At 31.1% G+C, this 15,058-nt stretch overlaps 1 protein-coding gene across 1 annotated transcript; it reads left to right on the forward strand.

Annotated features, from left to right (window-relative positions):
- Positions 1–1,990: 1,990 nt before the first annotated feature.
- On the forward strand, positions 1,991–5,066 carry LOC111370063 (sodium/calcium exchanger NCL-like). The gene is made up of 9 exons (XM_022991772.1): positions 1,991–2,429; positions 2,524–2,712; positions 2,790–2,962; positions 3,059–3,177; positions 3,254–3,491; positions 3,797–3,948; positions 4,025–4,286; positions 4,392–4,658; positions 4,818–5,066. The coding sequence occupies exons 1-9, from the start codon at positions 1,991–1,993 to the stop codon at positions 5,064–5,066; spliced, it is 2,088 nt and encodes a 695-aa protein (XP_022847540.1).
- Positions 5,067–15,058: the final 9,992 nt, after the last annotated feature.

Genomic DNA, 15,058 nt, shown 5'->3' on the forward strand with positions numbered 1-15,058 from the left:
GAAATTAGGATCTTGTTCAAAATCTTTTGTATTTTTTTAAAGAACAGTATTGTGAAATGTTGAAATTTAAGGTCTGATCAATAATTGTTTTTCGGCACGAGTCACAACATAATTAGTTGATTTATATCACATGTTTTTCGTTGATAAATGGTAGGTTCACTTGCATGTTAGGACCTAGGACCATATTTCAATTTTAAGATAATGCCAACAAGCCGTATTTATGGAATGCGATGGGAAAAAGAAGCCAATGGAAATTTGTTAAAATGATTTGCTTTCTAAACTCACTCAATATAAATTAGAAAAGGTCATGGGCTCCTAACAATTTTTTGGCTTGTTTGGAGATAAGCTATGTCGACACGAGCAAAAATCTATTGACTACATCATTTGTGTAGAAACCGATGTCGACCGATGCAATGATTTGCATTTTAAAGTTTAACAAAACACAACTATTTATATATCAAATGCTTAACTTTTGGTTTCAAAGAGTTCTTTAAAAACATGTTTCAATATCACTTTCATTTTATTTATACTTCGAGCGATAAAAAAATGCTGACTTGGAAAAGATGTAAGAAACTCAAGTCTCTTTTTAATCTAAAATTACATCTTTTGAATTTATTGGTTTCTTTAACATGAGTTTATAAATAATACCATATTAAATTGGATATGAGTTTGATGTATTATGATGAATTTCATATGAAAAAAGTATAGTAGTTGATGCATTATGCTAGTCACCTTTGAAAATAAAAAGTAAAAAATTCGAATTAAATCGGGATTTTTTATTTTTGACTTTGTAATTGAGAGTCGGATTGAAATCGATCGATTCTAAACTTTAATATCAAGAATTGATTAAAAATTGAGTAGAATTGGAGAAACAATCAGCCGATTGTCCGGTTCTAATTCGATCACATAGTTTTGATAATTTTTGGAGGTAGGATACTATGAAAGGAAGTTGATCATAGATTACCAATAAGCCTAAAGTGGATTCTTCTTGGGTCGATGCCCGAGCGATTAATGGAGACGGATTGTAAATTCTTATTAGAGCTATGCTACAATTACAAAGGTGGGTTACAAAGTTGATTGACAAAATAACGTCCATACCAATCATTTTAAAAACATATTTTTAAATCATTTCAAATCAATGGCCATAATTTTTCCAACACACTTTGTAATTCAATTTAGTACAAGTAGCTTTATTGTTCTTATTAATAAATTAATAGATCACTTCAAAATAACATATGCATTACACATCTGGAAAAAGTAAATACTCTGGGTTAAAATGGGTAATAATCAGAGAGAATGATGTACCATTTATTTCGATTTTTTATAGTCTCCAGAACCTCCCATAATTAAACGTGAAATTGACCGGTTGAAAATTCAGCTACCAGCTTTCATAAAATAGAATGTTTGGTCATTTATTTGACGTCACTTCATTATCTTCACGAAATAATATAAAATATTATTTAGCTCCACTTATATTATAACCACACTGCATGTGACATCAATATGATATTAACTAATAGATTAAATAAAAGGTAAAATTATTTCATTTAACTTATTATTTAATGTCACATTAGAGCTACATAAATTTGACTATCACCCTAGTGAAATTAAATAATATTAATTTAAAATAAAGAAATTAAGTAACCACCTGGCAACATTATTGACTTGTTTAGTAACTAGTATGACATCACAATTATTGACGTCAGTTAACATTTTCACTTTTTTTCCTCTGTTTAATATCTTTAAAAACAATGGCATATATGCTATAAACTAGAAAGACTAGGGACCACTTTGTTAACTTTTTTAGAACAACTAATTGACACTAATAAGTTGGAGGACTAGGAATGCAATTTTCATTTTTAAATAGAAGATTTGTCTCATTCATACCCCTTCAAGCCGTCCACTAGTATAAAAGGAGATCAATAGCTTCCATTTTCCTTACAGCACTAAGAAGCACACTCATTACTGCATAATTGATTATCCAAAAAATATGGCTATGCGCATTCACAGTCTTCCATGCAATATACAAATTTTCACTGCAACAATTGCTAGTTTAAGCATTTTGGTGTTTATATCTTTTATCAGCTCCGTTCACGGCCGAATTCTGAGAATCAATTCCTCTGATGATTTAATCTCAGATGGAATTGATCATGTTCAAGATCAATCTCAAACTCTTACCGCGAATGATGTTCTTGTGTCCACAAGCACTTGTCAGCACACATATGGCTTCCTACCATGTGCAGAAAATGCTGGAGGATACATTTTCCAAATACTGGTTTATCAGGGTCTACTAGTATTTGGAGGAATGCAGCTGAGCATTGGGAGCAAGGTGTTCTTTAAAATCCTTGAAATAAAATTTCACACAAGCAAATATGTTGGTATCATTTTCCGCATCCTCATGGGGTTACCATCAATGATGATGATGATCAGTAAGTTATAATTGATCTTTTGTTTACTTCATAACAAAATTCAAAACCTTAAGCAAATCTACAAAATGATAAAGGAAACAATCATTTTTTGTAGTATCTGGAATTTTCGGTAGCAAAGAGACAGCTCAGTCTCTGGTGTCACTTGGAGTGGGTATCTTTGCTGGAGTCACTGTATTTACTCTCACGCTGCAGTGGGGTATATGTCTGATTTATGGCGCGAATTATTTGCAAAATAACGGAGAGTCTGCGGATTCAGGATCTCGAGAAAAATCAAAATTAAAAGGTTTGCCTCCTTCACATGAATTAGTTGATCTTTGCTATTAGAATATATAAGAACTGACAATTCTTTCTTAACTGCAGATACCGGTGTTACACTTCATGAGGCAACTCAGCCTCTAGCTGGGATTATGCTTCTATCTTTGGTTCCTTACATTATTGTGCAACTAGTTGATATCTTCAATGCATCCCGCACAGTGCTTTTGATAGCATGCATAGTGTCTGCCGCATTTTTACTTACTTATTTTATCTATCAGGTAATATGATTAAAGGCTAACCTGTATTACTCTTGATTTCATGTACAATATTGCTAATTTTCTTTTGCTTTTCAGATTTGTGATCCCTGGATGCAGTTATTAATTTCAGACTACTTGCAGTATGAGTTTGTAACAAAAGTGCTTATGAGTTATTTGGAAGAAAAGGGAAAAATTGTTGATGATGCTGGGAATCTTAACCATGATCGCATCAAAGAGTAACTTCTGAAATATTATGTGTAGATTTGCTAATCATATTCAGTGAAGGCTCTCATTATAGACTTGTCTTTGCAGGGTATTTAATGAAGCAAATAAAGATGATGACGATTATATAACAGATGATGAATTGAGAAAGTTGTTTAAAAAAATCGAGCCAGGGATGTCCGACGGTGATATAGAATCAGCTGTTGCTAAGACAATTAAAAATTTTGATCACGACAATGACAAGAAAATCAACCTAGATGAATTCACCAAAGCATGTGAATTCTTATCTAAAGACGGTGATTTCTTTTCAAGAGAATTTTCGGACGAGGCAAGCTTCCTAATTCAAGCAAATTTTAAAACTATTGACACTAATGCAATTATCTTGTGAAAGTTTTATTTGCAAGATGTTGCTTCCATAAATGTATTTAGAGTCCTATCATTATTATGTTACTTCTTTTACTGTATAGGATGAAACAAAAATATCCAAACTCTTGATTGTATTCTATCGCTCGTAATTTAGCATAATTCAGCTACAATTTACTTAAACACCATGCCGCTTTCAAGTGCAATGTGCATCAATTATAGTTTTTGAAATTATTTATAAATATATATCTTATTCGGGTTGATCTGCAGATCTTTCAACAGTTTTACCTGATGAGAAAACATCATAAACTGGGAATTCATCCAATAATGTCAAAATTTCTAGTGCACGCTCAAAGCAAACTACCTGAAGGAGAATCGCTTATCGGAGAAGATGGAAAAGCCAACACTGAGAAAATTAAAGAGTAATTTATTACAATTTGCCTGTTTGTTTACTTTGTTTGACAGAAATTCCTCACAATATTCTTTTTATTCTGGCAGCCTCTTTGGACAATATGTTATTGATGGTAACGATGAGATATCAATAGATGAATTAAAGAAACTAATCAAACCAGTCAAATTCGGAGACTTGGAGCCGAAACTCAACGATGTGGTGAAAACAATTGTTTACCATTTCCATTATAAACGTGATGATAAAATAGATAAAGAAGAATTTGTCCATGGAATAAAAAAATGGCTTGATGAAGCCGTTAAAATTGCCAAATGTCTTGATAAGACTAAAAGCGTGAAAGAATTTGACAGGGTGAGAAGTAAATTATTTAAATCTTCTACATAAGCTTTTTGTTACGCTTTGTACAATTTATTGAGAAGTCATCCATTTTTTCCTTTTCCCTCCCTTAACTTGCAGATAGTATGGGAGAAGCTCGTTCATCGACGCACTTTCTGGAATTTTGTAAAATGTGTATCAAGAATAGTTTTGGGTATTGTTATAATGACCTTTGTTGGAGGACCTCTCACGACTAGTATCCTACAGTTATCATATGCCATAGGGGTGCCTTCTTTCTCCATCTCATTTGTGATAGTGCCATTGGCAATGAATACAAGAACCTTAATAGAAGCTATCTTTCCAGTTGGCGAAAAGACTCAGAAAACGGCATCTTTAATTTTCTCCGAGGTCTCTCTCTCTCTCTCTCTCTCTCTCTCTCTCTCTCTCTCTCTCTCACACTACACACATACAAGCACTCAAACATGCTCATATGTATGCACATTACAATAGAGCATTAAAGAATTTGTGAAGGACTCCCTGGTGAAACATTTTTCATTCAACTTGCAGATTTATAATAGCGTTGCAATGAACAACATCTCGAATTTGACAATTCTGCTAGCAGTTGTGTATGTGAAGGACTTGCCATGGGATTATTCAGCTGAAGTGCTAACTATTTTGGTTGTCTGTGCCGTAATAGGGATTTTGGGATTCTCAACTACCAAATATCCCTTCTGGACTTGCTTATTAGCATTTTTTCTCTATCCATTTTCCTTGGCGTTGTACTGTTTTGTTGAACTTGTTCTTCACTGGAACTAAACAGACCATGTATCTCTGGTTTTTTAGCCTTTTCCATCAAAATAAACATGTTGTCGTGCTATCTTATTAGGAAAGTAATAAAAGAGCTATTATCGCCTACAAGCACCATGTTATGTTCAATATCATTTGAAAACTCTCGTAACAAATTGCCAACATAACGTCCATGATCAATTTATCTAATATAAAATTAAAGCATTTATTGAAACGGGCTTTTGAAAATCTAATCTATATTCCACAATTTTCAGAACATAATTTATTCATCAGTGACAAGAACTCGGTAGAAAATACATAAAGAGTAAAAATCTATTTTTTGCATTAAGATCAGCAAAAAATTGGTTCTATGCAACTACTCTTAGGGAATAGTTAACTTCAAATATACAAGTTAACTTCAAATATACATGAAAGTAATTATTTCATTTTTGTATCTATCTTTAACTACTCTACTAATAAATTGTATACATAAAGACGATTCGTTTTCCTTTTGAAGTCCCCTTCTACATAGAGAAGTGTCATCAAAACAACATTATTCAAAAATCGATATATTAAAGTTATATGAATACTAACCTTCAGAGAGAGAGAAAGAGCATAGGCAAAAATATGCATTGTTTCAATGTGAATGTTAAGATTTGCACTCTGAAAGTTTAGGTCGGGGACGCAACACACTACTTGAACTTTTAAGATTACCAAGTTTACGTTCCAAATTACCGATTAGTTCGACCATACATGTAAAATTGAATAATTAAATGAACATGTCATTTTTAATTAGTTTTCTAGATGATTAAACAAACAATCCAATTTTCTATATTTGAATGCCGCAATAATAATAAATATGAAAAGCAGTAACAACACAAGATTTGTTGACAGAGAAACTCAACATGGGAAAAATTCTGGAACCAAGCCAGCTCCCTCAACTACAGTCAATCACGGTTACAATGTGATTCCAATTTAGCAACTCTCTATAGTTCTATCTGTAATAATTCATGTAATCTCTAAGACTCGTTGTCAATCTTCCAGTCTCATGATCTACGACCGTAGATACTGTATAGCCATTCCACTAGATCTCCCGATCTACCTCCTGCAGCCCACAATATTTGCTATCTTTTCCCGCTTCCTGATCTTAAACTAATTGCCTCTTCCAAGTGGAATTCCCATAACTCCTATTCTGGAGCTTTTCCTCGCTTGAAGTCCGCAGCTCTCAATCCCCAATGAGAGAGTCACTTCCTCGATGAATTAAGAAAACCACGTGTTTTGGATTACAAAGATGTGATTTTTTTCAAAACTTGGTTGCCGGATTACAAGAATGAATATGATGGATTCGCCAATGAATTGCGCTTTGGATATCTTGAACAACGATATGAAAGTGTTTCTCAATGATAACACAATGTAGCAACCTCTCAAAAACTGTCCATGACTTCTATATTTATAGTTGGAGATGAATAGGTGTCATGGGCCATGTGGAACTCTTCAAATTGCGACCTAGGGTTAGGCCAGATATAGCGGTCGCTCGAGCTAGTAGCTAGTGACAGCTAAGCAGTCGTCAGTATTTTCATCATAACTTTTTTTTTCGATACCTGATTGAGGTGATTCAAAATGTATTGGAAAGCTAACTCAAAGGACTACAAATTTGCTAAATGCATTTGTCTAAGTTCGAAACGACCCATCCCAAATCACTCTATGGACCCGAAACGTGACGTGCGCTGATGGTAGATACTGACTAGATGTCAAATCTACCATCAAGGTTGACTATGACTTACTACAAAATATGCTATAAAATCAAATATTTATATAAAACATAATGTGATGGGACCAAAATATCTACTTCGTGCTTCATCAAAATGAGATATAACATTCAACATGTCGTGTGACTCTCATTCCGAAATCATTAGGCTCTTCCAGCTAAAAAAAATCAATTGCTATCTATAGAAAAAATTACGGGAAAATATATGAGTTGATAGCTCAGTGAGTGTAGAAGTTCGAAAATAATTACACCTTTTCAATTTACATTTTTATCGAAAATCGAGTTCATATCATTAAATAATTCGCAAGATAATATCATATAATTATAGCCAAAACATGAGACATCCACATAACGTCATAAAATGTCATCTAAAATCATGATATAAACATAAGCTGGTAATCATATTATAATCTCATCACATCAAATGTACTGAAAAAATTCACCAAAAATGTACCATCTAACTAAAATCTGTAATCTGCCTCTCGAACTAAGAACTTTCGTCATGGGCCTTTGGCCCCCTCCGTGAACAAAAGTCAGTCTCAAAGACCTCTGGTAATCAATTCTAGAATACGGCCAATGCCCCTCTGTAAACTATATGTACATGATCAAGACCAATGTTAGGTCAAGACACCTCCGTGTAGGATAGAGCATGGTCAAGGCCCCTCTGTGAACTAGAAGAACTATATAATCATGGGTACTTTTTTGACCGATCTCAATATTACATGTCTCAGGTACCAAACAAATCCCAGTATCACATGTCTTACATACCAAGTCACAAATGTGCCATAAATAATCCTTGAAATTCTGCATAGATCATAATAAAAGAAACTTTCATCGTAATCGCATAATGGAACAAATAATTCACATAATTGCACATACTATGATAATATACTTAATTTATAAATACTTTAAAAATATTTATATTTTTTCACTCACAGAACTATATTCACAAAATCAACTGAGTTGGTAAGTTGTCTCGATATCTGTATCGCCGCTTGAAATATAATATAATTTTAAATCAACAATTAATTATTTTAAGTAATTTCAATAATTAAATAAGCGATGCCAAAACTTAATCATTTCACGTTTAAACAATTTTTAAAATCTCTTTAATAACTAAAACTAGTTTTTCTTTTATTTAACTCAATTTCATAGCTTATTATACTTAATCCTTTCAATAAAATTGAATTTAATTTAACAACTATAAAATTAAATATAACCTTTCAATAAGTAACTTTTTACTTACTTTTAACTTTGAAGAAATCAAGCCTAATAGTAGAAGAACTTATTTCTAACATGTTGGCGAAAATTTTCCTTTTTTTCTTCTCCCCTTTTTTCCTTCTTTTTCTTTTCTTCTTTCTTTTCTCTTTGCTTCAGTTTCTCTCGGTTGTGGTGTGTGAAATTGGATGGATTAGTGAGAGTTTGGTGGATATATATATATATATATATATAAGCCACCATTTTCCTTTTTTTTATTTCTTTTTTTTTGTTTGACATGTTTGATTCTTTTTTTTTAATTTAATGTATTACAAAACTCACCTGCTTAAAAGAATTTCGTCCTCGAAATTCAATTCACTAAGTGCGAAAAATCTGGGGATACTGGAAACACATCCGTTCTTCACTTTCCTATGTTGTTTCTTCAATAATGTGATTCCTCCATAAGATTTTAATCAAAGAAATAATCTTACTTCGCAAGACTTATTTCTTCCTGTCCAATATCTGAACATGTTCTTCATCATATGTAAGATTTTCTTTCTCTTTCAACTCCATTGATAATCTTATAGCATAAGTTAAATTTGGCGTCTATTTACTAACCCTTGAACATATGGAATACATGTTGAACCGATACCGTAAAGATCATCCTAATGATCAATATATTATATTCTTAATGTTTCATTTTATCATCTAACGATAATATAACCACAGCTTCAAGTTCTGCTCTTTTTCGAATACAAATATACCATAACCTCGTGTGTTCAGTAAGTATTGATCTTCCAACCATATGATAACACCAAAATTCCTAGATATCAATCTCAATATATCCAACCATATATCATGTTTTAATAATATCTTTTTAATAATCTACAACATAATCTATTTTTTATCATTTCACTTACAGAACACTTTCTAAACCATAACATAAACCATTATCGTGAATCAATCACTTATCATCTTTAGATATAAGAGCAAATATTTCCTCAGAATTTTCTGATAGCAAAACTTTTGACATTTTTATACCCATATGAATTTTGTTCTTCTTTCTATAAAGAGATAATAATAACAATTAATCCATGAAAATCTATACTCTTTTTCCATAAATGGTTCGTTGATCTAGTATCAATGCATAATCCTTCTTGTATATCACATAAAGACATTTAATTAAGATAATGTAACCTAAAGATACTATTTCACAATGAGTAAAATCTATATTTGATGATAATCTTAAACTTTAGACATAGCCAACATGTCCTTCTTATATTCCTTAACAAATATATTTTGCTAAAAATGGAATACTTTGTTCATGATCTAAAAATACAATTAAAACTAGCCCAAAAATTACATAACTAAAATTTCAATAAATTCATCTTAACTTCAAAATTTAACTCGACGCTTCCAAATTGTATGGAATATAACACAATAATCCAACAAATGGCCTTAACAAAATTAATTAACTTAATATTCCAAATCTATCATCACATTATTTTACTACAGGACAATCATTATATTCATTTACATGCTATTCACAATATCATGTTATGATCATGTAACTTTGACATTTATCGTCATATCGTATGACCTAAAACATTTAATTATATCAATTTTTCTTAATACCACAAGATAATAACCTTCATATTTATCACATGAACATTTCACACATCAATATACCGCATGTTAACTTCCCAATCTCAACAAATTTCGACTATACTATTCTCTAATTTCTCCCCCCCCCCCCCCCCCCAACAAACCCAACAAAAAAAAAACTCTCTCTAATAATTTTAATTTTTTTCCCATATAAACATACCTAAATGCACATATCCATTTAATTCTATTTTTAAAGCAACAAATCACCTCATAATAGGTAATCATTATGAAGTTCATCCCTATTATTCTCACATTCCTTGTAATCAAACCACTCATAAATAATCAAAATAATTGGAATTATCGTTAATTTTCTCGATGCCTAAAATACATAATAACACATTATTTAATTTCCTCAATGCCTAAAATATAGAATAACACATTGTCATCTATAAATCAACAAATCATCATTTTGTCTTCCACAATTTCTTACCATATAGAATAAATATACACCATTATAATTTCTATTATCATTCCATATAAGTGGCCACAAATCACCACAAAATTTTGATAAAACTAATGACCATTTGGCTTCCCAAGATAATTAAAATTCTTCATTGATTGTCTCCAATTACACATATTTTATTATTTTCCTTTATTCATTGTGCAAGTTATAACTAAAGATTTTCTTGTTTATACATAAAAAATCATGTAGTTCTACATATAAATTAATAATTAAGTGGCTATAACATCTGTAACTTCGAATGTCCCTCAAAATCATCATAATTTGTTCAAATCTTAATATGTTACGTACACACATAGTTCCAACCCAACAATTAGTAAAATTTCCAACCATCAGATCATTGCAACTACCATACTTACATATTAGTCGTTTCTAAATCTGTTAAAAAATATTTTCTATCCTTTTTGGTTCCATACATTCGAGTTAGAGAGCTTGTGATTTCTGCCACCATGACATGTGATCATACCCACTGAACATGCATGAACCATAAAAATTTTCAAAAACATGCTTTGATACCACTCTGACACGACCTGTCCTGAATCACCCTATGGACCCAAAACGTGACATGCGCCGATGGTAGATACTGACTAGATGTTAGATCTACCATCACGGCTGACTATGACTTACTACAAAATATGCGACAAAATCAAATGTTTATGTAAAACATAATGCGATGGGCCCAAAATATCTACTTCATACTTCATCAATATGAGTTATATCATTCAACATGTCGTGTGGTTTTCATTCTAAAATCATTAGGCTCATCTAGCTAAAAAGAATCAATTGCTACCTGTAGGAAAAATTACGATAAAATATATGAATCGATAGCTCAGTGAGTGGAGAAGTACGAAAGTAATTACACCTTTTCAATTTTACATTTTTATCGAAAATCGAGTTCATATCATTAAATAATTTGCAAGATAATATCATATAATTATAGCCAAAACGTGAGACATCCACATAACATCATAAAATATCATCTAAAATTATGTTATAAACATAAGCTAGTAATCATACTATAATCTCATCACATCAAATATACTGAAAAAATCTACCAAAAATGTACCTTGTGACTAAAATCTCTACCCCTCGGGCTAAGAACTTTCGTCACAGGCCTTTGGCCCCCTCCGTGAATGAAAGCCGGTCTCAAAGACCTTTGATAATCAATTCTAGAACACGGCCAAGACCCTTCTATGAAATATATGTACACAATCAAGACCAATTTCAGGTCAAGACCCCTTCGTGTAGGATAGAACACGGCTAAGGCCCCTCTGTGAACTAGAAGAAGTATATAATCATGGGTATTTCTCTGGCCAATCTCAATATTATATGTCTCACATTCCAAACAAATCTCAATATCACATGTCTTACATACCAAGTCACAAATGTGCCATAAATAATCCTTGAAATTTTGCATGGATCATAATAAAAGAAACTTTCATCGTAATCACATAATGGAACAAATAATTCACATAATTGCACATACTTTGATGATATACTTAATTTATAAATACCTTAACAATATTTATATTTTTCCACTCATAGAACTATGTTCGCAAAATCAACTGAGTTGGTAAGCTATCTCTATGTCCGTATTGCCACATGAAATATGATATAATTTTTAAATCAACAATTAATTATTTGAAGTAATTTCAATAATTAAATATGCAATATCCAAACATAATCATTTTACGTTTAAGCGATTTCTAAAATCTCTTTAATCACTAAAACTAGTTTTTCTTTCATTTAACTCAATTTCATAGCTTATTATACTCAACCCATTCAATAAAATTGAATTTAATCTAACAACTATAAAATTAAACATAACCTTTCAATAAGTAACTTTTTACTTACCTTTAATTTTAAAGAAATCAAGTCTAATAGTAGAAGAACTTATTTCTATCATTTGGCGAAAATTTTCCTTTTTTTTTCTTCTCCCCTTTATTTTTTCCTTCTCTTTTCTTCTTTCCTTTCTCTTTGCTTCAACTTCCCTCAGTTGTGGTGTGTGAAATTGGATGGATTAGTGAGAATTTGGGGGATATATATATATAGCCACTGTTTTCCTTTTTTTTTTCTTTTTTTTGTTTGACATGTTTGACTTTTTTTTTTTTTTAATTCAACGTATTACAAAGTTCCAATGTTTTTTTATGCAAAAAAAATGCATTGAAATTAATGACTGAGAATTTGGAACATAATTTGTACGACACTTTGATATCCTTTATACTTCTAATTTCATTCAATGATCATATGTGATTTTTTTGGATATCTTGGACTCCTTTAAGGACTATACTACCAACTCCAAAAGATTTTTTGACTTTTACAACTCCTTTACATTAATCCATTTGTCTAAAGAATTGCCAATACACTAGAAACCTAACAATCTCCCACTTTGGCATGCTGTGACAAAACTATACAATAAAGTCAAGATAGTAAAAGCAAAAATATAATATACCCAAACTCTGTTTCTAGCATTTCTTATTAAACATGTTCCCTGATATCCAAAACTTAAATTTCCAGTGTAAAAGCATGTAATAAGTATACTAGTTCGAGACATGACATTAATGTCAATCAAAATATCAATCGAAACATCAACATCCAAAAATATCAAAACTCAAAAAGCTATGCATTATGATATGTAATGGAATGGAATGCAATGCAATGCAAATTTTCTCCCTTATTACAAACTCTCAACATTTTTATACAGTATCAAAATGTATCTATATCTCTTCCAAATGACCCCTAAACATAATGCATCAATCTCCCCTTATGTATATGCTCTTTATGTATACTCTCCCGTTAGTTACATATTTCTCTCCCCCTTTTTTGTCTCAAACATTGGAGGGAATGATATCAATATCAACTAGAGTAATAACATATAACAGCTTAAAAATGTTGTTGATAGCATGCACAAGTAAAATCAATAAATAGTAAACCTCCCCACATACCCAGTTAAGTCGAATGAAGTAAATAATATAAATGACTCATGTGAGTAAAGTGTCACTATCTAATGCAAGTTGGACTATAAACCTTAATTTTGTGAGAAAGGACTTGCTAATCACTGTCAATAAGTATATTCTCGTACTAATGAAAGTCAAACCATTTAAGTACATTAGGACTTGTTATTTTCATTTTTCTCTCCCTAACTTTGAGTATTTATATTTTTCAAATATTCACATTTTTCCAACTCATCATATTTTTCACATTTTTCAAGCTCATTATATTTTTTTCATTAGGCGACAGAGATGACTCATGTAGCGAGCTTTAGGCCGATTAACCCAAGTCAGTTGACTATAGGCACTAGGTTTTAAGAAATTCCGCAGGCTTAATTACTCGATTCAAATAGGTCCCAAAGAAGAACATTAAGATATTGAGCTTTTATATAATGAGGAAATCTTTTTGAGTTTAGGTCTAATTAATTTGGTCAATTCATGTTCAAAGCCACCTTATTAACATGTGACAGTCATTCCAAATTTCACACGTGGTAGAGTCCCACTAACAAGTTCATAGTGTATGCAGTGCAGATGGTAAATGAAGATACACATACTAAGTACTTCAAAATGACCTAAGCAAGCAATGGAAATCATGCTACAGCTTATCAATTTTAGCTCATATATGGTCACAATATACACATTCAAGAATTATATATCATGCTGTAGGAATTTTTTTTTCATTTTTTTTATGATTGTCTTTTTCAAACATGAATATGCCACACACAAACAAAAAGAATGCCAAGCATACAAAACAAAACAAAATATGCATGCGCCAATGCAAACCAATGAAAATGAACATGCATGACTAACCCTTGAACATATGGAATACATGTTGAACCGATACCGTAAAGATCATCCTAATGATCAATATATTATATTCTTAATGTTTCATTTTATCATCTAACGATAATATAACCACAGCTTCAAGTTCTGCTCTTTTTCGAATACAAATATACCATAACCTCGTGTGTTCAGTAAGTATTGATCTTCCAACCATATGATAACACCAAAATTCCTAGATATCAATCTCAATATATCCAACCATATATCATGTTTTAATAATATCTTTTTAATAATCTACAACATAATCTATTTTTTATCATTTCACTTACAGAACACTTTCTAAACCATAACATAAACCATTATCGTGAATCAATCACTTATCATCTTTAGATATAAGAGCAAATATTTCCTCAGAATTTTCTGATAGCAAAACTTTTGACATTTTTATACCCATATGAATTTTGTTCTTCTTTCTATAAAGAGATAATAATAACAATTAATCCATGAAAATCTATACTCTTTTTCCATAAATGGTTCGTTGATCTAGTATCAATGCATAATCCTTCTTGTATATCACATAAAGACATTTAATTAAGATAATGTAACCTAAAGATACTATTTCACAATGAGTAAAATCTATATTTGATGATAATCTTAAACTTTAGACATAGCCAACATGTCCTTCTTATATTCCTTAACAAATATATTTTGCTAAAAATGGAATACTTTGTTCATGATCTAAAAATACAATTAAAAATAGCCCAAAAATTACATAACTAAAATTTCAATAAATTCATCTTAACTTCAAAATTTAACTCGACGCTTCCAAATTGTATGGAATATAACACAATAATCCAACAAATGGCCTTAACAAAATTAATTAACTTAATAATCCAAATCTATCATCACATTATTTTACTACAGGACAATCATTATATTCATTTACATGCTATTCACAATATCATGTTATGATCATGTAACTTTGACATTTATCGTCATATCGTATGACCTAAAACATTTAATTATATCAATTTTTCTTAATACCACAAGATAATAACCTTCATATTTATCACATGAACATTTCACACATCAATATACCGCATGTTAACTTCCCAATCTCAACAAATTTCGACTATACTATTCTCTAATTTCTCCCCCC

Source organism: Olea europaea, chromosome 21 (assembly GCF_002742605.1).
Source record: "Olea europaea var. sylvestris chromosome 21, O_europaea_v1, whole genome shotgun sequence".
In the NCBI taxonomy this organism is placed as follows: domain Eukaryota; kingdom Viridiplantae; phylum Streptophyta; class Magnoliopsida; order Lamiales; family Oleaceae; genus Olea; species Olea europaea.